The sequence below is a fragment of the Taeniopygia guttata genome, chromosome 3 (assembly GCF_048771995.1).
Source record: "Taeniopygia guttata chromosome 3, bTaeGut7.mat, whole genome shotgun sequence".
Taxonomy (NCBI): domain Eukaryota; kingdom Metazoa; phylum Chordata; class Aves; order Passeriformes; family Estrildidae; genus Taeniopygia; species Taeniopygia guttata.
The window spans coordinates 87,891,728-87,906,268 of NC_133027.1; the positions used below are offsets into that span (position 1 = coordinate 87,891,728).

Below are 14,541 nucleotides of genomic sequence, written 5' to 3' on the forward strand. Positions count from 1 at the left end.
GGCTGCTGCTGTATGCAGGGCTCCTATGTGTGATTCTTTTGTATTCTCAGTGCCATTGGACCAGAGAGTTTCTCAGTGGCCCTGCAGCTGGGAGTGGTGTAACACTGATGCTGACCAGCTCCAGCACCCAAGTCTACTGACATTCTGAGTAATGTTAAAGCACAGAAATCCTTTCACATTGTGACTTCCTGCAAAAACTATAATTTTATTTCTTTGTTCCACTGTACAAACTTCTTTAACTCTCCCTTCACAACTCCATTATGAGTCAGAGCCTATTGACAGAGTTCTGCCCTCCCTGTAGGGTAAACCCTCCAAGGGAACCTCATTCTCCCAACAACATCTGAGAACATACCCAGATTTCCCTGTGTAAACCTTATGTACCTCTAGGAACAGCTCATTTAAATTATCTGTGTTGTTATTCCTGTGGAAGGAGACTGGACTTGGAGGAACTTGTGGTATAAGTCTGTAAGTAGTTTTTTCTGGTGGTGGTGATGAGGGGTGTTGAGTTGAGGTTTTTGAAGCGTTTTTATTTTGTTGTTGTTTTCATTAATACCACATTGCTTGGTGCATTTTCTGGTGGGACAGTGGTTGAGTTCACTAGGCAGGCTTTGCAATGGGGTAGTGCCTGTTGTCATCTTTCATTAAACCAAAGTCCCAAAACATTTCATTCCTCTAAATCAAGAAACTGTAACTGTTGGGACAGTGGGGGGTGTGTGAACCTACTGCAGTTAATGCAGAGGCTCTCAAGGGGCGCTCCCAGGAGGAAAGATGTGCACTCAGTATTTACACTCAGGAATGGGATGAAAAGGCCTTGAGTGCCTGCTTTCTGAATTATTGCTACAGAATAAAAACTGAAGCCTTCTGTTCCTGTGTGAACAGTTATACTCTTATTCAGTTGTTGAGAGCTTTATTGCATTTAATATTTTTCCTAGTACAGAGTTTCAGAGGAGTCTGTGGTAATGACACTTGTTTTCTTTGCTGCCTCAGATCTTTTGTGTTACCACAGACAGGTCCAGATTTTAAACAATTTGCTTACTCAAAATTTGAGCCAATTTTTTATGGAATTCATGAAAAGTTGGACAAAATCAGGACAGTCACTGAAAGGGAAAAGACCTACAACTTCCACAGTAATGGCTGATCTTCTGGGCATGTCACAGAGGGATGCACTCTGCTTTTTCCCTTCTAGTATGCCGCATTCCTTTTATTCTGTTCATTTTATTTCTTCCATTATTGAGATGGAAAATGTATTAAAATTAAGTTCTTTTAGTTGATGATAAATGAAACTTTAATTTAGCTTGGTTATTAGTTAATTGTTTTAGTTATTTTAACTGGTGATATGATACAGTAAGCAATGAAAAAGGCGATTATTGAAAGTACATCCAGTTCTGGTTCTAAAGCTCAACAAAATGAGCATAATGAACAAAGCAGTAGTTGGAAATAGTGAAAGCTTTTATTTCACTTTTATAATAAGATTAATAAATCAAAATGCTAGAGAGGTGTGTACCTGAAACAAGGACCTCAGATGTTACAGGGTAAGAATTTCATTTGGAACATTGGTAACCTGAAATCAATAACCTGACCTTTTAGAGAAGATGAGACATTTCAGTGCTCTCTCCAGTGAGTAAATGTTGAGTGTGAATGTCATTGCTGTTGCAATGTGGTTCAAACCCAGGTCACATGTGGGAAAATCCATTTGTGCACATAATCCTGGGAGGTACAGCAAAGTGATTTGGGGTTGATTTCCTGTTAACTGGATTGCTGTTGGTTTTCCTCAGCGTTTGGCTTCTGTGGGACTGGATGCCAAAAACACGGTGTGTATTTGGGACTGGAAGAGAGGAAAGCTCCTGGCAACAGCTACAGGCCACTCCGACAGGGTAATTGTATGGAAGCATTCCTGGATTTTGTCTAGGAGCTGCATGGGTGTTTCAAAAATCATTTTTGTTTCCATTAGGTTGACGCAAATTTTGGTCATTCTACCTGGCTTTTAGAATACTGGACAAGATATTTATTCCTTCTCATTGTGCCAGACCTAGCACAAGGCACTGTTAGTAAGCCTAGGGAGGAAATATGTTGTACCTACGCATTGAGTAGGATGATCTGTAGCTTTTCATACAAGATGTGAAATGGGAGCTCCACGGATAAAGATTACCTTGTTTCTGAGTATGTCAAAAAACCAATTTATTCTGAGGGCTAATTTAGTTATATCCCTTCCAGTTTTCCTTAAGACAGTTACCTGTAGAAGAAACTTGACTGAGATAAATATTTATTTTCTGTTAGCTTCAGGTAAAGGATCATAAGACAAGAACTGACCAGGTATAAGTTTACAGTGTTATTCAGGATTAGAAAATGTTTTACCAGGTTTGGCATAAGCAAAATACCTCCCTGACATATATAAGCACATGGATGCATATGTTAAAATAAATTATGTTAACATATGGATGCATATGTCAAAATAAATATGTTAAATGGATACATTCTGACAACTTGTATGTATATTATCATATTAGAACATGTTTTACATCTGTGAAAGTTTTGCTACTGACCTCACTAAATGCAATATCAGGTTCTGAATTATCAGAATTCTCCAGAACATAGAAGTACTAAAGTCTTAGTCCCAGTAGACTTTCCCAACCAGAAAAAGGAACTTCTGCACAGAAGAGGGAGTGGGAAAGAATGTCTATGTAAATATTGTTTATTCAATAACATCCTGGAGCTGGAGTGGATTGGCAGTGTGGAGACAGGGATAAAATGTGTTGACAGAACTATGTGAGGTATCCTCTATGTTTGCCCTGATCTCTGATTACAGAGAGTTCCAAATTTATGTGTAGAGTGTTCTTTCATTTTTAGTAATCTGTTCCAACAGAAATTATCGCTAAGCACAGGTAAAAGCAAGCTGAACCTAGATGCCATTACTGTATAGGTTAAAATATCTGCTTACTATGTTTCTTAACAGATATTTGATATTTCCTGGGATCAGTATCAGCCAAACAGAATTGTCAGCTGTGGAGTAAAACACATAAAGGTAAAGAGCTTTCATCGTTTACTTGGAAAAAGTACTTCTACCAGAAAAAAAAAAAAAAAATCTGTGTTCTTACCTGCTAAGGACTAGAAATATAGGATGGATTATATTTTTCTTACTTTATGTGAACATTTTACAGAATGTTTTGTTTGAAGCCAGTTCAGACATTCACCAGTGCCTGAGCTGCTGATTACCTGAACAAGAAAGTCAGGAAGATTCTTTGGTGTAATTTTCATCATTATATACTTATAATTTTGTGTATCTGCCCTCTCCATTCCACCCTAATGGTAACTCAGCCTTCAGGGATTTCCCTCACCCATCATCACAAAGGGTCACCGTGCAGCTGTAGGAGGAACCAAGGTAAAAAGTGTGAACAGAATCACCTGCACTTGGGCTTCTCATGTAACATCACTGAGAAGTGTGCAGGGCCTGCAGAGACAAAACTCTGGAGCCCCACTGTTTGCTCCCTCTAAGTCACCCTTTATGGAAGTGTTTGAAATAGAAACCTACATATATATTAGATGTTTAGGATAAAACATTCTTATGCCCATGGAAAGCTTGGAAACAAAGCCTTGTTTGCCAATATACCCTTCAGGTTTCTATTTTTCTCCTGTCTCCTCAAAAACATTCCTAACAGATGGCAATTATTTCACATGACTGGGGTGGGAAGAGCTTTAACTAGAAGTTTAGGAAACCAATTAGTATCTCCAGTTCTGGTTCCTGAGAAGCTCGTGCCCTTAAACCACCACTGCTTCAAACTGTGGGTGGTTTTGGCAGCAGTGATACCATCTGTTGTGTTCTGCAAGCTGTTTTCCAAAACCTGTGTTTGTTTGGCACCTGTCGTCTATTTAAAATGGCCATAATCACCCTGAACACAGAGAATACCAGGCACTGTAAATACACAGTAATAAAGGAATGCCAAAAACTAGGAAAAAAGCAGCATGGAGGGGAAATTACTCTGTGTTCCTCTCCAGTGGTGCTCCAGCAGTTCCCTGACACAGGGCTGTGGGAATGTGATAATAACAGCTCTGAAGGAATTGTATCACTGTGGGAATTGGGACTGATGCTTGGGAATTGGGCTGTTTATTCTTTTAGCAGTCCAATTTTACTGGCTCTTTTGGCTGAGCAGGGATTAGAAGTTGAGGTAAAGCCCAGGAGCTAAGGAAGCTCTCACTGAGCTCAGGATCCTCCTTCCACCCTTGTAACACTGCTGCCTCAGTGTTAAGAGAACTCCTTCCTTCTAGCACTCCTTCAGCTGACCAGAAAGTAGGAGAATTTAGGTTTTACTCAAGGAAAGAGAGCCATGGGGACAGTACTCCCTCTGCCTTCTAAATTTGCTGATGTTAAGAGGCAAAGGGAATATTTAATTGAATTAACAATAGAGAAGGAGCTGAATCTTGATCCAAGGATTTTCTGGAATAAAGAATTTTAGAAAAATACGTAAAAATTTGGCTGTAGGCAAATGAAGTGGGAATGGATGGACATGATGAATCCATGTCAGACACATCACTATTCCTGTTCAGTGTCTGTCAGATGACAGAGCAGGAATGGCTCCACTGAGCTGTGCTGCACCCCAAAGATTCGCTGTTCTGTGTCTGCACCTGTCCAGAACATCCTGGTGCTGACAGGACTGGAGATTTCAGCACTTCTCTTGCATATCTGTCATTGATATTCTCTTTATTCTGCCTTCCCTGGAAGGTCTGGTCCTTGAGAAGGAGCTGAGTACACAAACTGTGGTTTCTGCTTGATAAATTATATTAATTTAAATTTTAAAAGCACTCATTCAAAAACAAGTAGTCTGATATTTCTAGCTTGCCTCCAAAGACAACCTTCTGAGACAAACTTTGTGTTTTCTTCACTCTTCATCTCCTCCCCAGTCAGTCTTAGATTGGTTTTTGCAGAATGTCAATAACTTTTGGATGGCAGCTGAAAGTCCTCTTTCCAGGCTTGGGACCTGTTACTCTGGGAGTCAGGGAGTTGTCTCATGCATGGAGTGTTTGCAGTCCCCATGGAACAGATGGTTTCTCAGTAACTGTGACCATATTTGAGGGGCAGAATTCTTTCAGTACACTGGAGAAGGGCAGAAATGTCTGCTCCAGCACACAGGTTGTGCAAGATAAGATATTTTATCACTTCAGTGCTGTAGCTGTGTTTTTCAGACAAGAAAAATAGGATTTGCTTTGGTTTAAAAACATGCACTTGTCTGGACAGCATTTCCCAGCAAAACCTGATAAAGGACAGTGAACGAATGAGAAGGGGCAGAGTGGCAGTAATGAGGTAGCATTGAGCCTCCACCCCTCAAGCAGTTTGATGATTTGTTTTGGGTTTAGTTGTACTATATTTGTCTGGATCTTTCCTTGGTAAATGGGCAGGCTTTGGAGTACTGGGTGTTCTGATATGACTGAAAGAATCACTTCAGTGCCTGCCCAGACACTGCTCTGTCAGGATGTGCGTCTGAGATCTGCACACTAATGTGAAAAACCAGAAATTCTGCAGAAACCTCTCCTGATCTGCCATTTACGTTTCAGTTTTGGACATTGTGTGGAAATGCCCTGACAGCAAAGAGAGGAATATTTGGTAAAACAGGAGATCTCCAAACAATCCTGTGTTTAGCCTGTGCTAAAGAAGACATCACCTACTCTGGGGCTTTAAATGGGGACATCTATGTTTGGAAAGGGCTCAACTTGGTCCGCACAATTCAAGGAGCACACAGTGTAAGTGGTGTTTTCATGTCTGTTTGATAAGGAGCTGTTCATTGAATTGAAAAACTTCCTGAAGGCTTAGCTACAAAGATTTCCTTCTGTTTCAGGTCAGAGGATGTCTGAGGCTGTTCAGCAATTAAGAACTTGGATGTAATGCTGTATTTGTTGACATTTTGCCAACAGATGCTGTGTGATAGTGATGTTGACATTTTGCCAACAGATGTGATAGTGCCAAAACTGCTGATATTTATAGCCTCCATCTAACCAAGCAAACCAAGCCTCAAATTAAGTCTGTACACCTAAAGTTTCACAGATTGAGTAGCTTCAGTTATGATCAGTTTACTTAAAATAGTTGGTAAGCAGATTATGTAGGCTCAAATAGAATTTTACCACTGAAATTCCCAATGCTGGAGACTGAGTCCTCAGAAAAGATTCAGTGTGGAACAAACCTGTTGAATCTGTGAGCTTGCCTTCCAGCCATACTCCAAAGAATTTACTCCAATTGCCTCCATAACACACACCCACAAACCACCACCCCCAGTCTGGAGCTCTCATAATTACAGAGTGAGAGGGGGACGTGCAGGATTGTGTTAGATTTCTAACCAGTTTAATACAATTAATTTGTCTCTGGTTTTGCAACAATAAAGACACTGTAGGACTTCCTTGTCTTATTTCAAATGTGTTTGAGAATTGCTCCTGTTCAGAACATGATTGTGGGAATATGACTGTTTTGTTCCAAAACTGTGGAGTTTTTGGAACAAAAGGAAACAAGACAATTTTCTTTAGAAAAGTGATCTATCATCTAACACTTGTCACTATAGTTTTGTTCTAGAAAGAGCACTGTAAAAATAATGGGTTTTTTCTGATCTCCCAAAATTAGTTATGGTGACAGTTTATCAGGATTTGTAGGACCTCTTCAAATGAGACCTAAGTACTGATTATTTACAAAAGTAATCCCTAATTTATGAAAGCAGAGAGAGTGGAGTCAGTGGGACATTTTACCAGAGGAAATAGCATGAAACTGCAATAACACAGGAATGTCTTTGGCAAGCAATAACCCCCTGTAGTATAGTAGTAGAATTCTGTTTGCAGAATTTTAATTAGATTCATTAAAATTATTCAATACAACCTCTTTCTACATAATGTGATGAATTTTGGAATTTGCCATTGTAAATGTGCAATTTATTATATAATTAATAATTAGAAATATTAGTTTATGAAGACATTGCACCAGCCCACTTTGAAAATTGAGGTCTTCTCTCCAGTGTATTTATCTCCATGCAGCTCAACTTATCTCCTAACCAAGGTTTTCCTAATAAAATACTGACTTAGCAGGCATTCCTTGAACTATTCCAAGGTTGTTCAGCACAGTCATTAATCTTGAGGCATTTTCAAAACCAAGGAGAAATTCAAACTGTAATATAAACCTGTTTTCAACAAAGAGAATGAATTGACACTCTTTCAGTTCCTGTCAGATTACGAACGATGTCTGAACTGAATTCATGAAAGAATGTTTCAGTCACCTCTGCTCCTGTAAGAATATTTGTATTGCTTGTTTGCTTGGTTTTGTTTATCACGGGTAACTCTTTAAGTGCTTCACTAGTTATTCAATTGTCCTTGTCATAATATTACCAAACTTAAATTTGAAGTTCTGCAGATAGGCTGTGTCGCTGCTATTTGCACAAAGGTTTCTACATAAACCGCTCAAGTGGAGCACTTGAAATAAAAGCTGTGTTTACTGGTTTGCTTTCTGGATGGGCAACACTTTTGTGCCCAGAGGTTTCTGGCTTTTAACAAGAGTCTGCTTGAAAACTTTTGCTTTGTGTGTTTAAATTGGTTGTTTCATCTTAAAACCTTAAAACTTGGGCTGTTGGTTGACAGGCTGGAATTTTTAGTATGTATGCTTGTGAAGAAGGCTTTGCCACTGGAGGGAGAGATGGCTGCATTCGGCTGTGGGACACTGAGTTCAAACCAATTACTAAAATTGATCTCAGGGAGACTGAACAAGGATACAAAGGTAATGAGCTATTCCTTTAATGTTTTTTTCACATATCTGGATAATGCCAGCATTTGATGTGAAGCATAGATGTCTCTGCATACTGCTGATTTTTCTTATTTAATGACTGTATTTATTTTTGGATCTGTGTTCCCTCTCTGACAATTCTGTAACCTGTGGAGTGTTCCATGGTTCATGGTATAAACGCAGGGATGAAATCACTGCTCCCCCCCATGCAAATGCAAGAACATAAGTAAGAACTAATTACACATCCTTAAGATGGGAGAATGAAGCTAGCCAATCCTTAATTAATTAACTACTTGCAATTCATTTAACTAATTGAGATTTTTGGAACCCAGTACTCGGAGATGCTGACCATCTGAACACTCCACTCATGCACTTGGAATGGTAGCACTTGGCAGATTTGTTGGAGAGAATGTTATTGAACTGGTGATAATCACATTTGTTGAATCTAATCCTGCTTCCTGTGAGCTCAGTCATCACTTTATTTTATGCTTTGAAGCACTTATGATCTCATGGATCACAATGCATGCTTTATCAAGGGTGTCGTGTTCACTCATGGAATTTAGCCCTCAAAAAGTTGTCCAGGACACCCAAGCAGCAGTCCCTGTACTCTGCACTCCTGGCTTTATGTGGTTTTTTTGCAGCCCAAATCATAATGTTTAGCATGAATTTCAAGAAAACAGTAACAACAAATAACACAAAAGCAAAGATCTGGGCAAGTGAAAACTGCCTTTAAGGCTACTCGCAACATCTGGAATTGGGGCTTCATTTTCATTTGTCATTGGCACTGATGAATTTAAGCACATCTGTAGCCTCGAGCAGTGGTGCAGCCTTAATGCTTACCTGGGACCTTCTGTCCCTCTCTTTCAGTTATTTTTCCAAAGCATTTTGCAAAGGCATTGTCTGTCAAACAAACCCTGAGAGCAGATAATCTTTCTTCATGTGCAATATGTTCACAGACAACATTGTCTTTCCCACATCTAAAGGTGTGTTTCTATTCTAAATCTTAACAATGTCCATCTTCCACCAAATTCCAATCTGAATTCCATTGTGTGGTCATTGGTGTGTACCAAGAAGGAGATGAAAGTCAGAACCTCAGTATGAATTTAGTTAAGTCATAAAACGGCATTAGAAAAATTAAAGCTGTTGGAAATGGACAAGAAAATAAAATCGGATTAATTTAACCCTCTCAGGAGAGGAGAATATTTTATTTACGTGACCAGTATTTTACTGCATTATGTATTTGGTTCCAAAAAATGTGAAAATGATGATGTGGGTGACCTTGACTGCATGAAAAATGGATTTTTTATTCATTCACATCTCACAGCATCTAGATCTACTATCCAAATGTTTTTTCATGTAGTGGAACAGAAAATACAAACCCTGCAAGCAGTTGACCAGAGAGTGCTACCAAATTGATCAGCCTGCTGAGAGGATGTTTTTAAGTTTGTGGTCAGTAAAATTCCAACTGCAAAGTAGGGATCAGATTTGTGGAATAAGATCAAATTCTCTTAAAGTTATACAAAGTAAAATTCTGTTGGTTTGGGGAGGAGGGATGTCTTTTTAATATTTATTTTAATAATCCATTTTGCTTAAAGTGGAGAAGTGTGATAAATGGGCACAAACCATTTAAATTCACTATTAAGATTTTATTTGAGTGCAAGAAAAAGTAAAGCGCTGGAAAAAGGAATAAACCAGCTCCAGTCACAGGAGCGCCTTCCCTAATATAAAATTTAGATCTTTAAATCCTGTGGAATGGAGCTGGTTTTTAAATTCCCAAGGTGGGCAGCAAGCATGTTTTCTCAGGATTGAGATTTCTCTTTGTGTGCCAAATGGAGAAAATCTGACAGAACTGCCTTGAGCTTTGAATCAGCTGGGATGTTCTGGGTGAGCCTGTGCCTAAGATGTCAGTTGGGAATGACCTCTGGAATTCCAGCAGTGTTGGCTGTGGCCCCCCTGGCACAGCTGGCACTGAGGGCAGCTCCTGCTGTGCCCCCAGGCCTGTCCATCCGCAGCGTGTGCTGGAAAGCCGACAGGCTCCTGGCAGGGACGCAGGACAGCGAGATCTTCGAGGTGCTCGTGAGGGAGAGGGACAAGCCCATGCTGATCATGCAGGGCCACTGTGAGGGGGAGCTCTGGGCCCTGGCAGTGCATCCCAAGAAGCCTTTGGCAGTCACTGGCAGCGACGATCGCTCTGTGCGGTAAGGCTGTACTCGGTTGTTGATTTCATTACTTCAGATGCACCTTAATTTGTAATGGATTGACTTGCTGGCCTTACGGTCAGACTCTCCCCCTCCCCCTGATTTTTTCTTAGCAACTTTGGTTTTTCTCTCCAGTTTTCATATTTGGGTGCCACACATTATGTAAAAATAATCAGAATTTATGTTCAAAATGTGCTGGATATATATCTTCTGCTTGTATTATTGATTTATTCCTGCTGTGTACAGGGGGTCTAAATGGGGAATGGTCACCTAATACTTCTCTTCTGGTAATATGAAGCAACAAGCTTAAAGCCTAAATACTTTTGTCCAGTGTTTTACTCAGAAGGTATCTGCCTCAGCCTCAAGTATTTAGGAAATCTAATCTAAAACCAATTCAGTTAAATTGCCAGAAAATTAGATTAATGAAAATGCACCGACGTCATAAGAGGAAGTGGAGGGACAGATACTGATCACTTCTGTCTGTGACCAGTGACAAGACCCGAGGGAACAGCTGACGCTGAGTCAGGGGAGGTTTAGAATGGATCGGGGGGGGGGGGGGGGGGGCGGGGGAAGGGGCATTGACCAGGCTCCTCCCCAGGGAATGGTCACAGTCCTAAGGCTGCCAGAGCTCCAGGAGTGTTTGGACAATGCTCCCAGGGATGCACAGGATAGGATTATTGGGGTGTCTGTGTAGGATCAGGAGCTGGACTGGTGATCCTGACTGGGTCCCTTCCAACTCAGGATATTCTGTGATCCTGTGTTTAGTTACACCACTTGTGTCTTGAGGCTTTGCAGCAGTGTTTTTAAACTTTGTCCACATGTTTGTGGACATTTTCACAAATAGGATGCTCCTTTTCCTGTCTGTGTTAAAAGCGGGCATATTGATTAGCCTCGGGGGGGGAAAAAAAAGGCATTTTGCTGTGCTTAGTAAGACTTGGCTGTAGAGTTTGGTGGTCCAGCTCAGACTCTTCCTGAGTCCACACCCACAGAGTTGCTGTGTTCTCACCTGAGCATGGACTCTGCCCAGTGGAAAGTATTATTTATCTGTGATTAAAGAGATGGGGGTTTTCCTGAGTGCCAAAAATCCATCTCCTACCATATACTCAGCTTCTGATTACTGCTTCTTCAGATTGCACGTTATGATTCACCTCTGCCTTGCGGCTTGCTGCTCAGCTGGGATCTTTTCTTCCCTTTCAGTCTTTTCACTTGTACTGGTTTCCTGTACCTGCCATCCCTCATCTCATTCTAACCCCATTTAAAATCCAAGTGTGAAACCCACAGAACTGCCAGTTGTTCTCTACAGTTGTGTTTTCTCCCTGCTTCCCACAGGAGGATTATTTCTTTCAGTTTCTGCAATGCACAAATGGTCTCTTCTGCTGGGGTTTGCCTGCACAAGTGTCCTGGCAGGATGCAGGTCAGTTCTGGAGGAAGGACTGCAAAGCTGGGATTAGCATTGCACTGCCCTCGAGCCAATAAGCTCCACTAAGATGGGATTTCTTGTCTTGGGCTCATCCTGTGGTGAGCAGAGTAGTTCAGCTCCTGGAACTGGAGAAGGTACTGCTTACTCAGAGCCTGACCCAGCTCGTGCCCCTCCAGGAAGCACTGCAGGATCTGTGTGCGCATCAAACCTTGATTAGTGCTGCTCTTATAATTCTTATCTGTTGGAGCAGTTACGATATCCCTGATGCCTTTGGATATGCCATTCTCTCAAGTCTGCAGAGATTTTACTGCCCAACATCACACATCTTTGAGCTGTTTGAGCACTAGAGAGGATGAGATTTGAATGCTAGTGGGTTTGCTTTATAGACTATGGCTTCATGTGAGGAATTCCAGTGAAACGTATGAGTACTTTCATTAAGATGAAGTACACAAAAGGATTTTCCTACAAATTTTCTGTAATACTTGCATCAACCACGATGTTTCTGTATTGCCCTTCATTGGGTAATTTTTCTTAGTATTTGATTATCACACTAATTTTTCAAAGAGTGGGTATGTAATAGAAATCTAAATTGGTTTAGAAATAAAAGTATTTAGTGAGTCAGATGGTATTCTTGTGTCTGGGATGTCTAAATGAGAAGGGGAGTTACTGTGTTTTTCCCTAGCCCAACTGAGAGAAGTCTCTAGCCAAATATAGGTTTCTAACATTTTAAATTTCCAAAGCAAACCATCTCAGCTAGGAAAGCTGCCTGTTCTCTGTCTCTTACCACAGGAACAGGGAAAAACTGTCATTCTCTGAAGGCATAGAGAATTATTTACTACATGTATTAAATAAACTGTCATGTTTTGCAATTAGGCTTCCAGAGTATTGCACAAACTGATTTATGAGGAAGCAACAATTTTCTTCAAAATCTTTCCAAAGCCTTCCTGGTTCATTCTTGTTATGTTGGGCTCAGCTTCTGCCTTGAGAGACTGCAAGATTCTTGATCATACTTCATGTTTGTCTTTGAATACAGTTGTAATGTCCTATATTCATTTATTTTCCACCTTCTTTTCAGGCTCCATGCAAGCCTGTGTTTATGCTGTTTATTCCAGTGTCAGCAACAGAACTTCTTCTCCTTTGGAGCCTCTTGTGCTCCCAGTGCCTCTCAGCTCCCTGTGCAGAGCTGAGCTCAGTGACATCCACATCCTTGGTGCCAGTGCCTTCAGTAAAAATAGGCATTGTTACTGTTCTAGAGCTTTTACTGTAACTTCCATCCAGCCTGGGTGTTCTTTTCTGTCCAGCTCTGATCTATAACTCGGTCCAGTGTCACGTTACAGTTCTTGCACAAATTGTTCTTTTCTCCAGTTTAGCACATGATCACATCTAGTAATTCATAATTCACAAATTTTACTGAAGATGCTATCAATACATTACATTGATGATTCTATCCTCAAAACAAAAATAGTTGGGTACTGTTGTCTTAATTTCTCTACCCTGAAAGAGGTCTTTTATGCATTTTTCCCCATTATTTAAATTATTTTTTAAATTTCTAAGTCTTGCAGACTACTGAGATCTAACAGGTCAACATGCAGTGATTTGGGAAGCTCCTTCCATTCCTTCAGAAAAATATAGGGGCATTATTTGCCTTTCTCTTAGGACATAATTTACTGGTTGATTCTTTTTAATTGCATTGATGTGAATGAGGGAATCAGTATGCACTTTTATCTCCTAGCTCGTTCAGAGTTAGGACAAGAAAGTCTTCCCTGTGGTTGGAATGTTGATGTTCCCTGACTGTTGCTTTCAGTGGAAATTTCGCTCTGAGCTGCATTGGCCCTTCATATCTACAAGAGCTTAATTTTTATTATTCATTTTGGGGAATTCAATCAGATAACACTAAATCATGATGTAATTGAGCTTCACTCTGTTTTCTTCTACCACAGTTGTGTTCAGGTTGAAAGGAGATCAATCCTTTATACAATATTAACACAAGGGGTGTGTGCAAGTGATTTTCCCAGCTGAGTTAGACCTTTGGGGTTCCTCTTGAAGACACCCAAATCCTGGGCAGTCAGGAAAAGCCCCCTCCTGCTTTTCCCTTCCCTTTGGGGCAGGTTGTGGAGCCTTGCTGACCATGCCTTGATCGCTCGCTGCAATATGGAAGAGGCCATAAGGAGCGTGTCCTTCAGTCCTGATGGATCCCAGCTGGCACTTGGGATGAAGGATGGCTCCTTCATTGTCCTCAGAGTAAGGTAAGATGAGAAACTGCTGGGTATCTTATCGGAAGAAAAAGAAATAATAATTGCAGATGCATCCATATCCCTTTTAAGAGGTGGTAGTTTGGCAAAGAGGAGAAAATCTATGCTGTAATTAATTTCAAAATATTAGCTCTTAGGAATAATGTTGATAAGATGTAAGATTGTTGCGTTTGGCTCTTTTCCTGTAGTCTGAAGTTATACAGGTATTTAGTGAGAAGAAATGTGCATAACAGAACATAATTTGGAGAGGGATCTTCACAGATGATTTATTTCCTGTTGTACACATACTGGGCAAAATAATTGGTGATCAAAAGACATTTTTAAGTATTTTCAAGATAAACCTGAGTTCTACTTTTTGTGTAAGTGAGAAGCCTTTTTCTACATGGCTGCATCTTAAGCATTTTCTGTCTGAAATTCTGTTATGGAGGGCACACAAAAGTAGGTAAAGCCTCAAATTTGAAAGAAATAGAATGAAATAGCCAAACCCCCAGTATACTTTCAAAACACAAAAGCTGTTCTGATTGATACCTGGAAGAGTTTACCCCCTCCTGACTATTCTCTATATGTTTGCCAAACATATACTTAAAATACTTGGAACTTCAAACTGATAGGAGGGGAAAGCCTGGGAAAACCCCTATAATGCTCTGCTTTAATGACTTTAACAAAATTTAAATGAGCTGTTCATATTCATTTAAAAGCCTTTCCAATGACTATTTTTCTAAAGAAGTTAATCATCTTTGGCTCCCAGTAATCTAGTCCTTTCTCTGATATCTCCTAGAAATCTCTGTCTTGGCTTAGGAAAGGTTCTCCTTTCAGGACCCTGAAAGGTCCGTGCTCTGTGTCAGGATTTAAAAGATATACTTAGAAAGTGTATCTCAATAAATTTGTGTTGGATGCCTGCTAGCAGTACTTCATTAGAGCAGGTGA

At 40.3% G+C, this 14,541-nt stretch overlaps 1 protein-coding gene across 4 annotated transcripts in view; it reads left to right on the top strand.

Moving 5' to 3' along the window:
• Positions 1–14,541, top strand: part of EML6 (EMAP like 6) — a 94,179-nt gene that overhangs the window by 34,187 nt on the left and 45,451 nt on the right. For all 4 annotated transcript variants that reach the window (XM_041715330.2, XM_072927370.1, XM_072927369.1 and 1 more), the window contains exons 3-8: positions 1,776–1,874; positions 2,954–3,022; positions 5,548–5,733; positions 7,603–7,738; positions 9,741–9,942; positions 13,471–13,608. In XM_041715330.2, coding sequence (XP_041571264.2) covers positions 1,776–1,874; positions 2,954–3,022; positions 5,548–5,733; positions 7,603–7,738; positions 9,741–9,942; positions 13,471–13,608 — 830 coding nt within the window. The remainder of the gene's footprint in view (positions 1–1,775; positions 1,875–2,953; positions 3,023–5,547; positions 5,734–7,602; positions 7,739–9,740; positions 9,943–13,470; positions 13,609–14,541) is intronic.